General features: G+C 47.5%; 1 protein-coding gene across 1 annotated transcript in view; it reads left to right on the top strand.

The window, feature by feature from the left end:
• Positions 1–3,232: 3,232 nt before the first annotated feature.
• Tmem132d (transmembrane protein 132D) overlaps positions 3,233–18,876 on the top strand; it is a 627,358-nt gene continuing 611,714 nt past the window's right edge. Inside the window, exon 1 of the mRNA XM_038346092.1 lies at positions 3,233–3,311. Coding sequence (XP_038202020.1) covers positions 3,233–3,311 — 79 coding nt within the window. The remainder of the gene's footprint in view (positions 3,312–18,876) is intronic.

Below are 18,876 nucleotides of genomic sequence, written 5' to 3'. Positions count from 1 at the left end.
GGCTGACCACTGCCTGTAACTCTAGTTACAAGGGATTTGACCTCTCCTGGTCTCTACACACACGGTATATTCATGTTGGGACAGCACTCACATAAATAAATAAAAAACAAGTAAATCTTTAAAAATATATACTTGGATATACACAAGTGAGTCTGCCACTGAGTAATATGGGGTAAGCTTGGCTAGACACAAGGGTTCACTCAGAGAATTATTTGTCAGGGATGAAGCCTCATCAGTCAGGGAAAGAAAGAAGTGATGGCTCTCAGTATACATTCTATCACCACGGCTTCAGTGTGGCCTGAAATTTGTCAGTAAGGCAGCCTGGAGTGTCACCAGTCTCTGCCACATCAGTTTCGGGGATGGGCACAGTGGTCATTTCAACCAGCTTTTCAGCCGAGGCTGGGGAAGACTCACATGTTAGTGGCTTGGGGTGGGTAGACTCACAGGTTCTTCCCATCATTAATGCTACAAAAGTTTAGAAAACACACCCAAACACACACCCAAACACACACACACACACACACACACACACACACACACACAGAGAGAGAGAGAGAGAGAGAGAGAACTAAACAAAAGAACACCAGAAAGACAATAATTAAGAAAGACACACAGAACAAAGGTAAAGCTGCCATCCCAAGGATACTCAGACTTCTGGAGAACACAACCTGGGCCCCTCTGATTGTCCTTGAAAGTCAAGAAACTGAAACCACTTAAAGCCAGTGGTTATTTCCTTTTTGAAGCTCCCAGACATGGATTGCCCCCTCAGCCAGATATTCTGAGTCCTGTGATTGTTAATCTTGTCGTAGGTTTAGAGTCACCATGGAGACACTGTAGATGGAAGTTTCTGTCCCACTATAGGGGGTGCCCTAGCCATTCAGTCCCAAATAAACACATAGAGGCTTATATTAATTAAAAACCGTTTGACCCCTAATTCAGGCTTATTACTAACCACCTCTTACAACCTAAATTAACCCATAATTCTTATCTATGCTTAGCCATGTGGCTTGGTGCCTTTTCTCAGTAAGGCATTCTCACCTTTCTTCCTCTGCTTCTGGATGATGATTGTGTCTCTGCCTTTCCTCTTCCCAGAATTCTCCTAGTCTGGTTGCCCCACCTATGCTTCCTGCCTGGCTACTGACCAATCAGAGTTTTATTAAACTCATATAAGTGACAAATCTTTGCAGTGCACAGAGCATTATCCTGCAGCAAGGCACACCTCTGGGTGCTCCCACCAAGTTTTAACTGAATGTGGTGTCACCAGGGATGGGTTGAGGCCTTGGACTGAGTGCAAAGGAGAAAGCCAGCTGGGCACCAGGCTCCATCTCTCTATTTCCTGACTACAGATGCCATGTGACCAGCTGCCTCATGCCCGTGCTGTCCCGCTGTCCTAGTCTGGATTCCGTTGCTGTGATAAAAACACAGATTAAAGGCAACGTGGGGGAGGAAGGGGCTTGCTTCATTTTACAGTTTAAATCATCACGGAGAGAAGTCAGGGCAAGAACCGGGAGGCAGGAACTGACCCAGAAGCCATGGCAGGGTGCTGCCTATGACTTGCTCTCCATGGCTTTTAGAGTTTAGAGTTTACCACCTGCCCTGGGCTACCACTGCCCCCAGTGGGCCCTCCCACATCAATCATTAATCAAGAAAATGCCCACAGGCTTTCCTTCGGGCCATTCTGATGAAAGCATTTTTTTTTTTTTTTTTTTTGTCAACTGGAAAAACTAACCAATCCCTGTGCCTTCCCTGCTTGTGTTTGAGAATACAGGTTGTATTGAGAAAACAGGTTGTATTCTCAAACTGGAGTCCAAATAGGCCTTTCTTTCCATGAGTTCCTTTTGACACAGCAACAAGAGAATTAATGTAGAAGTGAGTTAGTTCACCTGTTGGAATGAGGCTGGGCTTCCTCCCCGAATCCCCACAGAATCGACCTGCTTCCCAGGCTCAGAGGGAGCAGAGGAGTGCTTGAGTTCAGAACCCTAGCAAGGGAATTAGGTATCTTGGCATTAGTTTGCCTTAGAGACATGGGAAGGCAGGAGTGAAGAATGGAGAGCCATGCCTGTCACTTTCTCAGTGCAATGATTTATCCTAACGATTGATTAATTCCCTGGTGCCCAAAGGCCAGCGGGGAGCCAAGATAGAAATCTTCCGGGGACAGGAATTTGGGAATCATTTTGGGATCCTAGGGTCACATTCAAGAGATTACTGGGAACACTGGCTTATGTTAGGGACCTGAGCTGTCTTTGCCTGAGGACCGCTTGCACCCCGAGTCTTTGAGAAGGCAGGACAGATGGCCTTTCGACACCTGTTGTGAGCGTGGACATCCACGCTGGTCCCGATGCAGGCTCCCGGGGATGGGCGGGATGTCCATTTTCTCCTCTGAACATTCCCCTCCCATTCGCGCACTCAGAGAGGGCGACACCGAGACTGGGAGCCCCGCAACCAGGAAGGTGGGACCTACTTTGCGGATTGGGGCTCACAGCTGTCACTCCAGAAGGGTGGGGCTTAGAAAGAGAGAGAGAGGGAGAGAGGAAGAGAGAGAGAGAAATTAGGAAGCAACTGCCTCAGCCCGCCTGGGCACGCTGCGCTGGGTGCGCTCGGATGCAGCCGCCCCGGGCCCGCGCCTCCTCGTCCGCGCGCCGCTCGCCCTCCGCCCCGGGCGCCGCGCGTCTCCGGAGCCGGCCGTGCGCCGAGCGCGCGGGGGAGCCGGGCCGGGCTGGGGTGGAGCCGCAGAGCCCCGCAAACTTTGGGCGACGGAACGCGCGCGCGGGAGCCCTGTGGCGCGGGATGGGGGCGGCGAGGCTGTGCGCCCCGGGTCCCCAAGTGCGCCTGGTCACCCGCCCGGGGACCCCCGCGCCGCCTCTGCCCGCGCCCCGGGCCCCGAAGCCTCGCAGCCCCGCCGCCGCCCGGGCGCGATAGCCCACCCCGGCAGCCCAGCCGGAGTCCCAGGAGCGCTTTCCGCGCTTGGGGAAGCGGTACTGGAGACCCCCTTCGTGGAGTGAAATTCATTTCACTAGCCAGTTTTCAGCGCGGTCGAAGCACTGAGGTGAGCTCGGCCTGCTCTGCGGGACCCCGGAGCCCAAGAGGCCTGGCTATGGACCTGTGGGGACCCGGCTCAGGGCGACTCTGCCTCTCGGGTCTCTAGCCAGATGCGTCTTGGCCATCTAGCTCAGCTTCTGTTCTCCAGGAACCTGGCGACATCCCTCCTTCAGCCGCTCTCCGAGTCTCCAGGATGTGCCCGTCTGAGATGGGGACGCTGTGGCACCTCTGGTCTCCTGTGCTCATCAGCCTGGCCGCCCTTTTCTCCAAAGGTGAGGACTCTAGAGCTACCTGGGCCCTAAGACTTAACTTTGCTGGGAGTATATGTGTGTGTGAATGTGGGCGGCCAGGGAGAGGTGTGGGCGTGTGTGTGTGTGTGTGTGTGTGTGTGTGTGTGCGCGTGTGTACGTGTGTGCGTGCGTGTGCAGGAGGCTTGCGGAGCCAAGGTCTGGGGCAGGCCTCTGGCAGCAGGTGATTTCCCTGGAAGTCTTGGTAGGATGTCCTAGGAGAGTGTGCTTAAGCAAGGAGTGTGCCTATGCTGTCCTGGACCTGGAAGCTTCCTAGAATTTGGAGTGAACTATGCAACTGGTCCTAACCCTTTTGGAAATAAACCTGAACAGCTCTGCTGTATGGGAATGCTAAGAACGCCAAGTTGGCCAGAGTTCCTTTCAGCCCAGGGTCTCCTGGGTCTGCCTACTGCAGTTGCTGTGGTGGGGGCAGTATCTCCGCAGGATGCTCTGCTGTCTGTGTGACCCAAGTTGTCCCAGTGGGGTTCTGATCTGAGGTTGTGAGTAGAGGCAGAAAGCCCCTCCTACTCCCATTTACCTGCTCCGTTGCCATCTCCCTCAACTCCTGGCCTGGCACAGGTCATTTGGAAGCTTGGGACAGAGATGCTGTACAGAGCAGTTGATATCAGCAGGACACTGAAGATGGGCTGATCGGTGGTTTCTATTTGTAGGTTGTTTCTGCCCCTCCACCTCTTTTTTTCTACTGCAAAAGTCAAGATTCTTTGCAGTCTCCAGTGTGCTGGAAAAACCCTGCAAACATATTTTTCTGCGAATATATTTCAGGCGATGTCTCTCTTTGAAACTTCCTAGCCCGTTGACACGCACAGTCTCTTAATGATATGTTGATTTTGGTTTCTGGCTTTTCTGGTACCTGGGAATCTAATTGCTTTGGATTTTGTAGAGTTAGGCAGATCACTCGCTGGGCTTTTGCGTGGGGATGGTTTGGCGAGGAGGGGATTGGCTTTATCTACTCCACTGTCCTTTCAAGTGCTGCTGAAAGGGGCTCTGGTCTGCTAATGAGGAGTGGGTACCGCCCCCTCCCCAGGAGCCACATCTTTGGGGATGTGGAATATAAGCTGGTAATCAAAGAGGTTGGTGAAATAGGCAGACACTAGGTTAAAAACCTGCCTCCAGGACTGCGATGCCACTCTGGCATGGCTGGTAGGCGTGCTGTATCCTTCCTGTCACTTGGTTTGATAAGCATAGACATCTCTGTTTTTTTTTTTTTTTGTTGTTGTTGTTCTGTAATAAGAAGGTTTTATTAAGCAAGAAACAGAGTAGCTTTGGCCTCCATGTTCCCCGCCTCCCTTACTGATTTCTTCACTATGAGCAGCTGTGTTGAAGGGAGCTGCCTTTCCCGGGGTGCTTTTGAACTTGTCCTTAAATAAGATACAGTATGTTGGGGGACATCTCCTTTCTGAAGGGCTAGACCCCGGTTTGTCATCAATGTCATCAATGTCATGCAAGGCAGGGTGGCTTCTGTGTGTGGACTCTGGAGACAGAGCCTGCCTCAGTCAGAGTGCAGAAGCCAGTCAGAATGCGGGGAGTCTCCATGCAGCTGTGAGCGCAGCTGGACACGTGCGACATAACTTGGCCATGGTCCTCAGCTGGGAAGGATGAGGTTGGTGGTATGGTACCAAGCTGTGTAAAAAGGGATTTTATGGGGGGCAGGCATGACAGAAACCCAAGGACAGCCCAGTGTTGTTCCGTGTTTTCCCACTTCCCTCTCTACTTGAGTGACTACCTGTACGTTCTTTCTAAAAAAAAAACTTATTTTTATGTGTATGGCAAGTTTGTATGCATGTGGTTTGCATATTAACATATGAGTGCATGTATGTGTGTAGATGCTAATGTGTACACACACATGTAAAGGCCGGACGTTGACATCAGACGTGGCTTCTTTGATCTCCATTTTACTTACTGAGGCACAGTCTCTCGCTGACCCCAGAGCACACTGGTTTTGGCGACCCTCTCTACCCAGCATACTTAGGGGATCCCCTGTCTCTGAGTAAATATTGCAGGATTCTAGGTGGCTACCCTCCCTACCCAGCATTTACATGAGGGGTGGGGATTAGAACTCAGGTCCTCACCTTTGCAAGGCAGACACTTTATCCACAGGGCCACTTCCCTACTTATGTCTGCAGGTTCTAACTTACTTGAAGTCAAGTACAGGCTACACTGGAGAGAATTTCGATCAAGTAAACACATTCTCTAAAATGTCTCATTTGTCTGGGACCAAATGAAACATGAGTTAGTATTAAATATTATATGTCTACTTCATTATGTTAGTGTATTTTACTGTTTTTCCCATAGGAACCAATGGATACAATTGAACACATATTTTCATGTGCTAATGACCTTGGCTAATCAGCCCAGTGACCTTGAACTTCATATATACCACTTTTATGAGTGAATATTGCAAACCTATCCTCACATGGCTCTTTGGGAATTTAAACACAAATAAAATGTTCTGTCTTGTGATTTTTGTCTCCTTGGGACCTAGGGGGCCCTGATATAAAGCGTATAATTTGCCATGGACCTTGATTTGTGGCCACAGACTTCCCTGAAGCATGGCCTTACATGGCCAGGAAGCTCATGTCTTGTGTTCACACTGCAGTCCCAGTTAGAAACTTGATGTTGCTGCCTGCAGACGCGTGAGTCCATGGCTCTGAGCTTTCTGAGGGAGGCAGGTATAAAGACACTTAGCTGAGAAGAAAAAAAAAATCTGTGGGCAGACTGGAGAGAGCCAGAGACCGAGGCGGGCTTTACATGCAAGGCTGGAAAGCTGCCACTTTAGGCCACTTGTCCCCACCTTCTCTTGCACAAGTCTCTCTGCATTTTGTTCTCTACCACAAGCTGTGAGAAGCAGACATAGCCACGATGCTGGGAGAGGACCCTCTGCAGTGTTGTGGTGTTTGCGCCTGCCATGATGCTGTGCGCGTGCCTGCTGCTAGCTGGGTGCATGGGATGTCCTGGGGCGGGGAATCTTGCCCTTGGTTGTCTGTGGCTATGTTAAGAGCCTCCCTTCTGTCTAGACCAGGCCTCTGGGCTGTGGGAGCCGCTTTGGCTAAGGGAATGTTGAGCTTCTGCAGCCTTGGATGGTAGGGAGAGAACCTCAGTTTATAGTGAGTGGCCCATAAAAGAGGTCGCTTTGTGGGCATGGGAAACTCAGGAGGAGAGATAGGCAGGGAGTGTGTGTCTGTATATGGTGGTAAGAAGAAAAAGAGGCAAACTGGCTTTCTTGCTCATGTTCAGTGCTGTAAGGAAGGCTGGGGACTATAGAGACAGGAAGCTTTCTTTTATTTGAGTGAATGATGTAATGGAATATGATTTTATTTTAAAAAATACTTACATGTGGTTAGGTGTGGTATATGGCTGTAATCTCCTGAGGCCAAGGCAAAAGGATCATAAGTTCCAGGCAAGCCTGGGCTATATAGTAAGAGCATGTTACTAAAACAAAAACAACTTACATGTCTAAGTTTTTAAGAGTTGGAATGTCTGAGCCGGGTGGTGGTGGCACACACCTCTAATCCTAGCAGTTGGGAGACAGAGCAGGCGGGTCTCTGTGAGTTCAAGGCCAGCCTGGTCTACAAGACCTAGTTCCAGGATAGGTTCCAGAAATAACAGAGAAACTCTGTGTCTAAAAGCCAAAGAGGGAAAAAAAGAGTTGGAAGGTCTGTTTATATGAGTTCCACTCTTAAAAAGTCAAGAAAAAGGACTGAACTATATATTTTAGGGTATTATGAGATCATGAATCACTATAATATTTCTAATTCACCCATTTATCATCCGTTTATTTAAGTGATTATTATTATCCATCTGTTTGCCTGTCCATCCAGTCCACATTTCTGCTGTTCATCTATCCATTTGTCCATCTGTCTATCCAGTCTAGTTCATCCACCTATCCACCATCCATCCAGTCCAGTAAATCTGTATCTCTGTCTGTCCTTCTGTCCATCCATCCATCCATCCATCCATCCATCCATCCATCCATCCCTCCAACAAATATCGAAGACCACGTTTTAGTGACCTCGCAGAGCTGTGTAGGAAGCATTTGTGTGTGTTCTGGGGACACAGGGCTGGGTCATCAAGAGTCCCCACACTGAAGAAGTTTATGACAGTTTATTTCCTCTCACATTTAAAGTGCCACACGCTGCTTTGTTCTTAAGGGGCGGATGTAAACCTTGGTGGCTATGTATTTAGCAATCTCGTTTTGCCTTGTGGTTTCCTTCATCCCCTCCCTATTCTTATTCAGGACGATAACGCTGTTCCCCCAGTAGCACTGCTCATGCCATACTGGATGCAGGGAATACAGCAGCGAGAAAAAGACTGTCCACAGACTTGGTCTGGCTTCTCAGAGCCTGTGGCGGATGGGGCAGTAAGAGAAAGCATACCCAAAGGAAGCTGAGTTAGTACTGTGGTGTATGCTTGGAGGGACGGGAGTAGGGTCTCTATCAGCAAGTGCACTCAGCGTTGACCAGAGTGACTACCTCGGAGCTTCCTTTTGATGGTTGCTGTCAACTATGGGAACAACCTGGGGAGGGACCTGTGCAGAAAGAGATGAGAGTCTGCATCATGGGCTAAAGAAAAGTAGTATAGATGGGACAGAAGCAGTGATGGGGGGTCACATCATTGCTGCGTGGAGGTGGGACGGATGGTGGGATAGAAAGAACTGGGTGGAAGTCATGAGCATCACCTCTCAAAAGCATCCACTTGGATGGGAAACCTTGTGATCTCTTTTTCATGTGCTGTGTGAAGGGCTCAGGTGGTTAAAACAAACAAACAAACAAACAAACAAACAAGCAAAAACAGGGCCAGTGAGATGGCTCTGTAGGTAAAGACATTTGCTGCCAATTGATTGCTGGGACACACAGTGGAAGGAGAGAGCTGACTCCCACAAGTTGTCCTCTGACCTCTACACACAAACCATGGCACGTTCATGCCCACACATGTGTACATACATACATACATACATATTTTAAAGCGTTCGAGGTCATCATCAACTATACAATGAGTTAAAAACAAAAACCAGCAGAAACAAGAAACTGAGGGAGACAAGGCTGGATTTTAGTACAAGTGAGTATGAGTTCCCTGTGACTGCTGTAACAAATGGTCCCCAACGTTATGGATTCAGACCACAGAAACTCTGGAGGCTGGAAGCCCAGCATCAGGGAACTCTGAAAAGGATGCCTCTGGCCCTCACAGTTCTTGGTGACTTCTAGCAGCCATATTTGGCCTTTTCCCCACCCATTCTTCTAGATTGCCAAGTGGTGCACACCAGGTTGCTTCCATTTTCCTTGGTTCCTCTTCCTTTTCTCTTTATGCTTCCTCCCTTGCAGCATCTTCCATATCCCCTGCTCTCACCGTAGGCTTCTGTCCTGTTTTGTGTACTGTGTGCACATTCCCTTTTGCTAGTGCACATGCAGTTGCTTTTATGGCCCCTCAGTGGCCCATGATTTCATTTGCTCTCAGCCTGGTTTTTAATCTACAAACAAGGTTATCAAATTCTTAGAACCTAGGGATTTGAATGCTAATAATTTTAAGAGATTGGGACATTTCTCCCACCTTCCACAAGTCCGTAGATATGACATTCAAAATCTATTTTGTAACCCTTTTTAGAAAATTTAAGTTTCTGTAGGGTAACAAATACCTGTTTTTTTTTTTTCTAACTTTGACTTCCCTTCAGTGTTTAGCATAGCATTTTGGACATTGCAGAGGGTCAATAAAAATTTTTAAGTGTGCTTAAGAGTATAAAATATTGCCAGAAGAACCTTTGCCTGGCAGTAAAAGGCTCCGTGTCTTTTCCAGTAATTCAAACAGCTACAGGGATACACCGGTCAATAGACATAATGGCTTATTTTTTGAGCAATTATTGATGGCAGGAATCATGCTGAGAGATTTACCCAGGTGATATTTGCAAACTTGCAGACAAACTCGAGAGGTTGATGATGAGCTTGAGGCTCAGAAAAGTTGAGTAACTGGCCCAGGGTCTGACGAGACAGAGCCACAGGGTCTGACTCCGATGTCTCCATTCTCCCCCAGCTGGGCTGGGCTGTGTTGGTTGTGATTGTGTTCCTAAGCTATCTTTCCAGTAGGAGTGGACTTGAGGGTTTAATGCAGAGTCTGTCTCACTTTAGTGGAAGCTCATAGCCCAGGACATGCTAGATGCTCAATATGTATTGAGTAAATGAATAGAAAGATATCATGTTGTTTCATTTTCTCACACTTTTTTTTGTCAGTGGAGGTCAGAAATAGCACCTCATTTCGACTGAGGTCAAGAGTTGAATTCCAGGACTTTTTGAGGAGGTGATATGAGGTTTGAGATGCGTTGGTAGGCCACCTAGGATAGCTACTTGAAGAATATGGTGCTGGGGAGATGGCTCAGTCTCCCAACTGTCTACCATGTAAACATGAGGCCCCCAGTTTGGTCACCAGCACCCGTGTGTGAAAGGTGTGTTATATGTGCTTGCCTTTCCAGTGCTGGAGAGGTGGAGAAGAACGAGCCTCTTTAGGCTTGGTATCAGTCAGCCTCACTGAACTGGTGAATTCTTGACTCCCGAAAGACTTTGTCTCAGATAACAAGGTAGATGGTACCCTGAGGAATGACATCCAAAGCAGACCTCTGGCTTTGCAATGTGTGCACACATGCATAGGAGATACATAGGCACAGCAAGAAATAGTGAAGATTCATGGGTATGTTTGTGTGTCCCCTACACTTGTACACAATGGCTTCCTGGGTAACCCAAGGTCAACAAGTGGCCTCTGCCCTTCCAGGATTAAAGAATAGATGATCTTTAGTGACTGTTGACATGCTGACAAGAGAGGGAGGGACACATGGAACAAAGACAGATACATGGTATTCCTCTTCACAAGAGGTGGGTGTGGGATCCGGTGAGCATATGGATTTGTGAGTTGGACTTTGGTTGCTAGAATCAAGCTTGGGTGAGCTGTGAAATAATATTGTGGGCGCTCAAGGACAGGGAGCCAACCTGTTATGAAATGAGACCCGAGGCTCAGGGCATCTTGATGCAAGTTTGTTATTTATTGACAAAATCTACTGTAGGAAGAAGTGAAACAGAAGCTTCACGTCTTCAGTGCTGGTTTTTGTTAAAAAAAATACTTAAAAATTGTAGAAGGAACGGTGGGGCTGCGTCCTGCCACCCGGCCGCCGGCTAGCTTTACACCCGAAATAATTACACGGAAACTGTATTCTTTTAAATCACTGCCTGGCCCATAGTTTCAGCCTCTTATTGGTTAATTCTCACATCTTCCTTTAATCCATATTTAGTAAACTGTGTAGCACCACGAGGTGTGGCTTACCAGGAGAGATCTTAACCTGCGTCCATCTCGGAGAGGAGAAGCATGGAGACTCACTATGGCGACTGCCTGAAGCGTCTTCCCAACTCTCCCAGAATTCTGTTCTGTCTACTCCGCCTACCTAATTTTCTGTTCTCTTAAAGGGCCAAGGCAGTATCTTTATTAATAATGAAAGTAACACATAGACACTCCTCCATCAAAAAATGTATGTGTATTTGAGTGTGTGTGTGTGTGTGTGTGCGCGCGTGCGCGCGCGCGCGTAAGTGGATGCAGTGTCCATGGACACCAGAAGAGGGCATTAGACCCCCTGGAGCTAGAGGTCCAGGTGGTTGTGAGGGGCCTGACATGGATTCTCAGAATTGAACTGGAGTCCCTCCAAGAACAAGCACTCTGAACTGAGTCGTCCCTCTGACCCCTTAAATTGTTGGTTTTTAAAGGGGACTTTCACAAAACCTCTAAAAATATGACATTCTATACATACCCGACCTCAGTTCCAGAAATTAAAAATCTATCCAGGATGGAGAACAGAACCTCACCGAACTTGAAAATGAGCACACTTGGGGCAAGTGTTTGAGAATGGAATCGAGGGCATGTGTTCAGAACAGGGACGATAGGGGCTGCCATGGTACAGAGAGTTTTTTGGAAGAGGGTTCAAACCCACCTTTATTGTCTTGTTCTCTGACCCCAAGCACAGGAGGAGAGGGAAACTCAGATATACACCCTAGAGGACAGACTGGCTATAAAACAGTTTTTACTGGCACTGAGGTTTTTTTTCCCATGTGTGTGACATTAAATCATCATGTTTATGAGACTCGGAGTCCATCCAGTGTTGTTCATGTGTCATTCATTATTTTTTGCTTGCTTGCTTTCAGCAAAGCCAGTGGGTGGGAGCCGGTGGGGGAGGGACGGGCAAGTCTCTGACTGAGGTTAGAAGCATTATGTGACAGTCTCAGGTCACCACAGCAGTTGACAATTTTGGTTTCAAAGAAGGCTTTCTCTTATCCTCCCGGGCCCTCAGTGTTCCCTGCAGCCACCTCTTCAGCAGGTGCGCGGTGTGGCAGGTGCACAGCATGGCAGCAGGCAGGTGCACAGCATGACAGCTGCAGCCTCTTGCTAGAACCAAAAAGTTTAGGCTCGAAAACTCAAAAGCCAAAATGCATCAGAAGAGCAAAAATCTGGGAAACACATATGTTCCCAGGCATGTAGCTTTCTGGACCCTGACTACATTCTTTATTGGGTAAAAATGGTTTCTCCAGGGAAGGGGTGAACATTTAGAGAGGACTCAGATGTGTGTGCTTTTAAGGTAGTGCCCCTTCAAGTCAGTGTCACGGTGGCCTTGGATGTTTCCTAGCCTGTGGAGAGAATGTGCCCCAGATTCTTAAAGCAGCAGAACAGGTGTTGTGTTGTGCCAGGAAAGTGGGTGACAATCCCTGGCACACTGCTAGGCACTGTGGGCTGATTTTCTGGATGGTCGGTGGAGGTGCACATGTGTCTGAGGGGGACCAAGGTCAAGGCTGGGGAGGCACAGTAGTCTGAGGAGGAGACACTACAAACTCTTAACATGACCATTGTGGGATTTATGAGGGGCTCTCTTGGGAGACCACTTCACCCTCTTGCATGTCCATGGTCTCTGCCAGGAAGGACCTGTGCCTGTCTCCAGGGCTGCAGGGGTGGGAGGAGGTGGACAGACACCAGACGGCTCTACAAGTGTCTGAAAGTTGCAGGGTCAAGGGTGACTAGACACTAGTTGCGTTTGGAATGGTCTTCTCATTTCCTGAGTGTTAGTCACATATAAAGTGGTCTTCCTGCTTACCGAATGCCCATTTGAAGTAGGCAGAGTCCTGATAGCTAACCTTTATTCACTGCTCAGAACCTCACCACCATGAGGGCCATCATCCTGTCCGTCCTACAGAGGGGACCCTGGTCACCGGAACTGAAATAACAGATACCTAGCCCAGGCCAGCAAGAAGAGGAATTTTGTTTTTAACTATAGTTTTATAAAGATGAAAGAGACCATTGAATGAGCTTGTTACTTTTGAATGTCTCCCAGTGACGGCCTTGGCCTGCTACACAGGCTATGTAGCTGGAGTTCAGAATAGAACGAGGGTGGGGAAGACTTCTTCTAGGGCTGCAGGACCCCAGGATCAACTCACAGCCCCAAGGGCACCCTGAAATTCAGTGTAGGTTGTGCAAGGAGCAGAGCCCGAATGTGAAGGTTGGGCTTACAGTTTTGATGAAGTCCTTCCATTGGTCAATGGTAAAATCTTTATTCAGATTTTACAGAAATAAAAGTGAAGTGTGGGGGATTGTGGGAATATCTGAAGGTGATAAGAAATGACAGAGGAGGAGGGGAAGAGGGAGAGGAGAGGGATGAGAATGGGGAGGACGGGGAGTTGAGGGAGGAGAAAAGAGAGAGGGAAGGGGAGGGAAAGAGAAAAGGTGATAATGAAAAAGGAAGCAGAGAGCAGGAAGGGAAAAGGGAGTTGGAGAAGAGGAGAGAGCAGAGAAGCGGGAGGAGGAGGGAGGGAAAGGAGAGGGGGAAGGGAGGAGGTGGAGGATGCTTAGCCTCCAGCATCTGTATGTACTGTAGCTCTCTTCAGCCAGTATCTCTGGATATTTAGGATACACCCACCAGTATCTCTGGATATTTAGGATATACCCACCAGTATCTCTGGATATTTAGGATACACCCACCAGTATCTCTGGATATTTAGGATACACCCACCAGTATCTCTGGATATTTAGGATATACCCACCAGTATCTCTGGATATTTAGGATACACCCACCAGTATCTCTGGATATTTAGGATATACTGACCAGTATCTCTGGATATTTAGGGTACACCCACATTTTTTTGAGGACACTATCCGTTTAGACTCAGACCTCTTCTTTGGTCTGAAGCTTGGAAGCACAGTTCATTGTGTGTCAGAATTAGGGGAAACCCATGGTTTGCACTTCCTGTTTTCTATGTGATCCAAGATTGGTCTCTCACTGAGGTTGCGATACATAATTATAGATACTTGCCCTGTTGGTTTTATTAATAAGATTAGTCCTCAGCTTTCTTTTGTTTTAAACTCTATCTTTTCTTTGTCTGTCTGCTTACTTTACCCTACTTAGGGAATACTTTGTTTCCCTAAGTGTGTGTGTGTGTCTATGCCACATGAATGCAGTACCCTCAGAATCCAGAAGAGGGCATCTGATCTACTGAAGTTGAAGTGATAGGCCATTGTGAGCTTTGTGGACTTAGGGGCTTGGACTCAAAGGCAAGAAGCAGTTAAGCTGTCTTAATGGCTAACCCATATTTTCAAGGCACCACAGTTATTTTTGTTTATTAATATTTCTGATAAGCTACTTCAAGTTATTTCAAAATGGAGAGCTAAAAAGAAACAGTGTCACTGCCTAATCCTGATGGCTTTGCATTTTTATGTTTTTCTTGCTGGTTGTTTTTCTGAGTTCTTAAACTCAGAAAAAACTTATATATAGGGCGTACATGCAATTTATTTTCAAGTTTTTTTTGAGTTCGTATGTTTATATAAGCATGTCCTTACATTTTAAAAATATATACTGAATATATATATACATATATATTTACATATATATGTATATATATATATAAAATTTAATGTCTTACCACAATTTAGGGCTTTCTGCCTTTGCTGGACAATTATATAATGCAGCATCTTTCTATCATGTACAGCACAATTTTTGTTTTGTTACTTTCTTGGGTTACAGTTACTGGGTCATTGTGGACTGTTGGTTGTGAAGTTCTTTCCCAAGAGGCTGGACTCCCCCCTCCTCCCCCAAACTGTGAGGTAGGGAGGCATCTAAATTGCCAAGTGACCCTCAGCTGTGGCCACTCTCAGTTTCTGCCATTCCCGGTGACCCCTGCTGACTTCCTTGATGTCCTGTGAGTGAGGCTTAGCCTTGCACACACAAAGAGCTGTGCCCATAAATGGCGAGGCTCTGTTTTTCTCAGAATGTAGTCCTGCCTGCGGGGATGCTGATTTTTGAGAACAGAAGGGTTGGGAAACAGGAAAGAACCTGGGGTGCGATGGTGCTCTGTTTATGACTGTGGTCCCCGGTTACAAATGCAGGGAGAGCATTTTGAGGGTGCTGCATGTGAGCATGCCAGTGGGCAGGCTGCGGAGAGAGAGACTTTGGCTTCATGGCTATGAGCGGACAAGATGCATTTACATGTAAAATAGGCGTGTTTCCTTCACACATCCACGTCAGGTACGCAACTCAGTGCCACAGATACACATTCTTTCCTGGAATGAGTGTTTCTTCCTGTCGCTCTCATTAGATGTAAGATGCTATCCCCACCCCACCCCTGCCAGCTCCTAAAAACTTGGATAACCTACCCATGTTCTGTTGAGAAATCTGCCTGGCTCTAGGTTTTACCTCAAGTAGGGACTCTCAACTGAAATCTCAAAATTATTCTTGAGGACAAACTGTGAACACAGCAAAGCAGGCTGTGATTAGATGAGATGGCGAAATCACCTCTCGGGAGGCTATCAGTAAGTAGGGGAAACTGAGGCATAGATGGTGGTCAGACCTTGGGAAGGCTGTATAACACAAATAAAGAAAAATGGCTTCCTTGTGTGTAAAGGAGAGTTTTATCTGAGTTCTTGTAAAGACCTTTCTGAACTCCCTCTGCCCCTTGTTGGCCTTGCTTACTGTAGGCCAATCTTATGATCTGATGACCACACGATTTAAGCCACTATGGCAAAAGGCACCGTATTAGGTTGTACAGGTTCTCTGGGCACTAGGAGCAGCCACAGTGTGCTCTTATTCTGACCTAAACCCAAGGATCCCTGGTTCACCCGTGACTCTGAGCGAGGATGCTCTACCATAGGGTAAGTGTAAACGGAGCTTTTCTGCCCTGCCAGGTCCCACAACTGCTTTAAAAATAATCACACAGAGGCTTAATATTAATTACAAAGAGTTTGGCCTATTGCTCAGACTTATCACTAACTAGCTCTTACAACTTAATTTAACCCATTTCTATTAATCTATATTTTGCCACATGGCTTCGTGGCATTACCTGTTCTCTAGTACATCTTGTTGCTCTGGCAACTCTCTGGCATCTGCCCCTTAATCTGCCCCTTTCCCTGTATCTCTGCTTGGATTTCCTGCTTGGCTCTCCCATGCCTTGCTTTAGGCCAAAGCAGCTTATTTATTAACCAATGGTAATAAAACATATTCAAAGCATACAGACGGGTATCCCACGGTAGGTAGGACTGCTCCAACTCAGCAGACACTGTATCATTGTGTTCATAGTAGAGGCTGACTTCACACAAGGCCAGCCCTTTGTTCTGCTTCCTGCTTGGTCTTCAGTGAATTCGAAGCAGCTGCTCATGAGGACCCACAAGACCAGAGCTCAGGTTTGAGCTCTGTCAGCATGTCTCACTCGCAGGATCCTGGCATTCTGAGCTCGAAGGATGGGATCTGGCCCTCCCTGTGCCAGGGTTGAGACCATGGGAGAGTTCTTCCTGTTCACATGGATTGCTGACACAAGGAAGCTCTCTGTTGCTGTGACAGCATGTCAGAGAGAATCCACCTAGAGAAGAGGGCCTCTTGCTGTGACTCGTGGTTTCGGGGTTTGGCCTGTGGCTCTCTCTGGCTCTGCTGCCCTTCACCAACACATCAAGGCGGAGAACATGGGCTAGGGAAAAAGAGGTTCAGCCTGTGGTAGACAGGAGGCAGACAGACAGAAAGAAGGGGGACAGAGACAAGATACGCATTTCAGGGGCACATCCCTCTTTGTTCAAATACCCCCAAATTTCCAATAGTACCCATCCTCTCCCATTCAGCTATGACCCCACCAATGGCTTAATCTTTTCATGAGTTTGAAGCCATTATGATCCAATTACCCCTTCCAAAGGCTCTACCTCTTAACTCTTGTCACGGTGGAGACCAAGCTTTTAACAGGCTAGTCTTTGGGGACATCGTTATTACAGTCTTGATCTCACAGTAGCTGTGATTATCAGCCGTGCAAGACCTCAGCAAGAGAGGGCCTGTCGTCATCCTGTCATGGTGAGGAGAAGGGCTCGTGGGTTTGTCCTCAACCCAGGACCTATGGGAAGTTCATCAGAGCTGGGATGAGACGTTCATGAGGCCCCTCCTTCCCTTTCCTGAGGATCCATAGGCAGCTGATTATTGCTGAGGGGGAGACATTTCCTTCGGTGGTGTAACCATTTGTAAAAGCCCTGAAGCCATGCTCCTGAAAATAACCTGTCATGACAGTTTAGGTTCACGATCCTAAGGAAACTCATGGGGTCGCCAGGATAAAGATATACACGTGGGGCCGGTGGAGGGGGTGGAGAGATGGTGGGGAAGTAGAAGAGGGACTAGGAAGGAAGAGGAAGGGGAACAGTGAGAGTAGGAGTTGAATGGGAATTAGAGGTGGAGATGATCTAATATTTAATGTATGAAAATGTCTAATGAAACCCATCCTGTGTAGTTGATATATGCTAACAAAAATGACATTTAGACTCCTACTGACATAAAACATCTATAGATCGTCTCCTGTTACACTTTGCTTCCCAAGAGGGTTATGGGAGTACATTCAAGGGATCTTACTTGGGCCTGGTTTGGTAGAGCACACTCAGTCAGTGATGGTTTTCCTGTGGATGTTTCTAGGTAGCTGCTCATGCCTAGGTCTTTGAAGCCTTCCTCATGACCTCGGAGCCCTGGGGAAGAAAGGTCAGGAGTTTTATCAACTTAAAGGAGTAAGACTGTTGCCCTAGCTCAACATTAGGGGATGGCACCTCAAAGGGATGGCTACAGATATTCAGCTGTGCACACCTTCAGAATCTGATGCACCATGTGAGGGAACCCTCTAGAATGAGGAGTTGGATGGAAGAATTCCATCTGGCTTCATTGATTAGGTGGATACTGTTTTCTCCTGACAATAGTTTGGTAGGAGCTGTAGAAAAATCTGAACTTGCTGAAAGGCCGCAGTAGTCGAGAGTGTATCTGGTGAGCCCACATCTGGAAAGAACTTAGTTTCAGGTTTGGAGGAGCCCAGTTGGACCCTCTTCAGTTCACAGAGCTGAGATGTTGGGAAACAAGACTCGACATCAGGCAAAGCCTCATCTGGGGGCTCCAGTGGGACCCGAGGAACCCAGCAGGTCTTTGGTCTGTTTCCTTGGTCCCATAAAGGCCATTGTTCATCTGTCCATTGGTTGGGCAAAAGGATGCTCTAGTTTATTTTTTATTTTATTTTATTTTTTTTTCGAGACAGGGTTTCTCTGTAGCTTTGGAGCCTGTCCTGGAACTATCTCTTGTAGACCAGGCTGGTCTCGAAAATAGCTTTGGAGCCTGTCCTGGAACTAGCTCTTGTAGACCAGGCTGGTCTCGAACTCACAGAGATCCGCCTGCCTCTGCCTCCCGAGTGCTGGGATTAAAGGCGTGCGCCACCGCCGCCCGGCAGGATGCTCTAGTTTAGAGTCACATCTCCTTATCCTCAATTCAGAGAAACAGAAAACTTTTTTTTTCTCTTCTTAAAGGTTTCATCTGAGTCTCAGTTCAAGTTTTTGCTCTGTGACACAAGGACCACACTCAGTGGGATGCCACAGGGGAAGGCAGCAGGGGCTGATGGTTAGGCTAGAGTTCAGCTCTAAGACTCTTACAGGACCACAGGGAGGGGATGCTGTCAGCATCAGAGAGAATGAATACCAGTGACCAACAGGACAGCAGCATTCAGTTCTTACAGACACAGTTTTCAACACAGTCAGCCTTTCCCCAGCTTTGAAACTTCCAGGAGACTCCCTGTTTCAGCCTCAGTGGTGAGTCCCAGTTTGGAATCTCACCCTCACGGAGAAATTGCTTCGTCCCTTGAATGTGTATTTAAATGCAATGTAAGCTTTTGTTTCCAACGACTGTAATTTTTCCAAGTCCTTAATTAGATGTGAAAACTACACGCACAATGCAAATTACTGTGGTGAATAAATATTTGCATTATGCTCCCTTAAAAGCAAGCATCAAAACACACAATCGCTTGTTTTACAGGCATTCAGTGTTCCGAGATGCGAGATCAGTGGAGATGTAGAATTCTCGGGGAGAGAGAGCATTTGGAGTAATGTGATTAACATTCTGGGTGGGACTGCATCAACAAGGGGTGTAGTGTGGGGTGGGGGGGGGAGGAAGGGAGAGGCAGCGGTTTTGACGGACTTGCGAATGCAGTTTACAAAGAAGCCTGCCTCATCATGCCGGATTCTGTGTATCTAT

This window comes from Arvicola amphibius, chromosome 10 (genome assembly GCF_903992535.2).
Source record: "Arvicola amphibius chromosome 10, mArvAmp1.2, whole genome shotgun sequence".
Lineage (NCBI taxonomy): Eukaryota > Metazoa > Chordata > Mammalia > Rodentia > Cricetidae > Arvicola > Arvicola amphibius.
The sequence above is the reverse complement of the archived record's forward strand: the minus strand, read 5'-3'. Positions and strand labels throughout refer to the sequence as shown.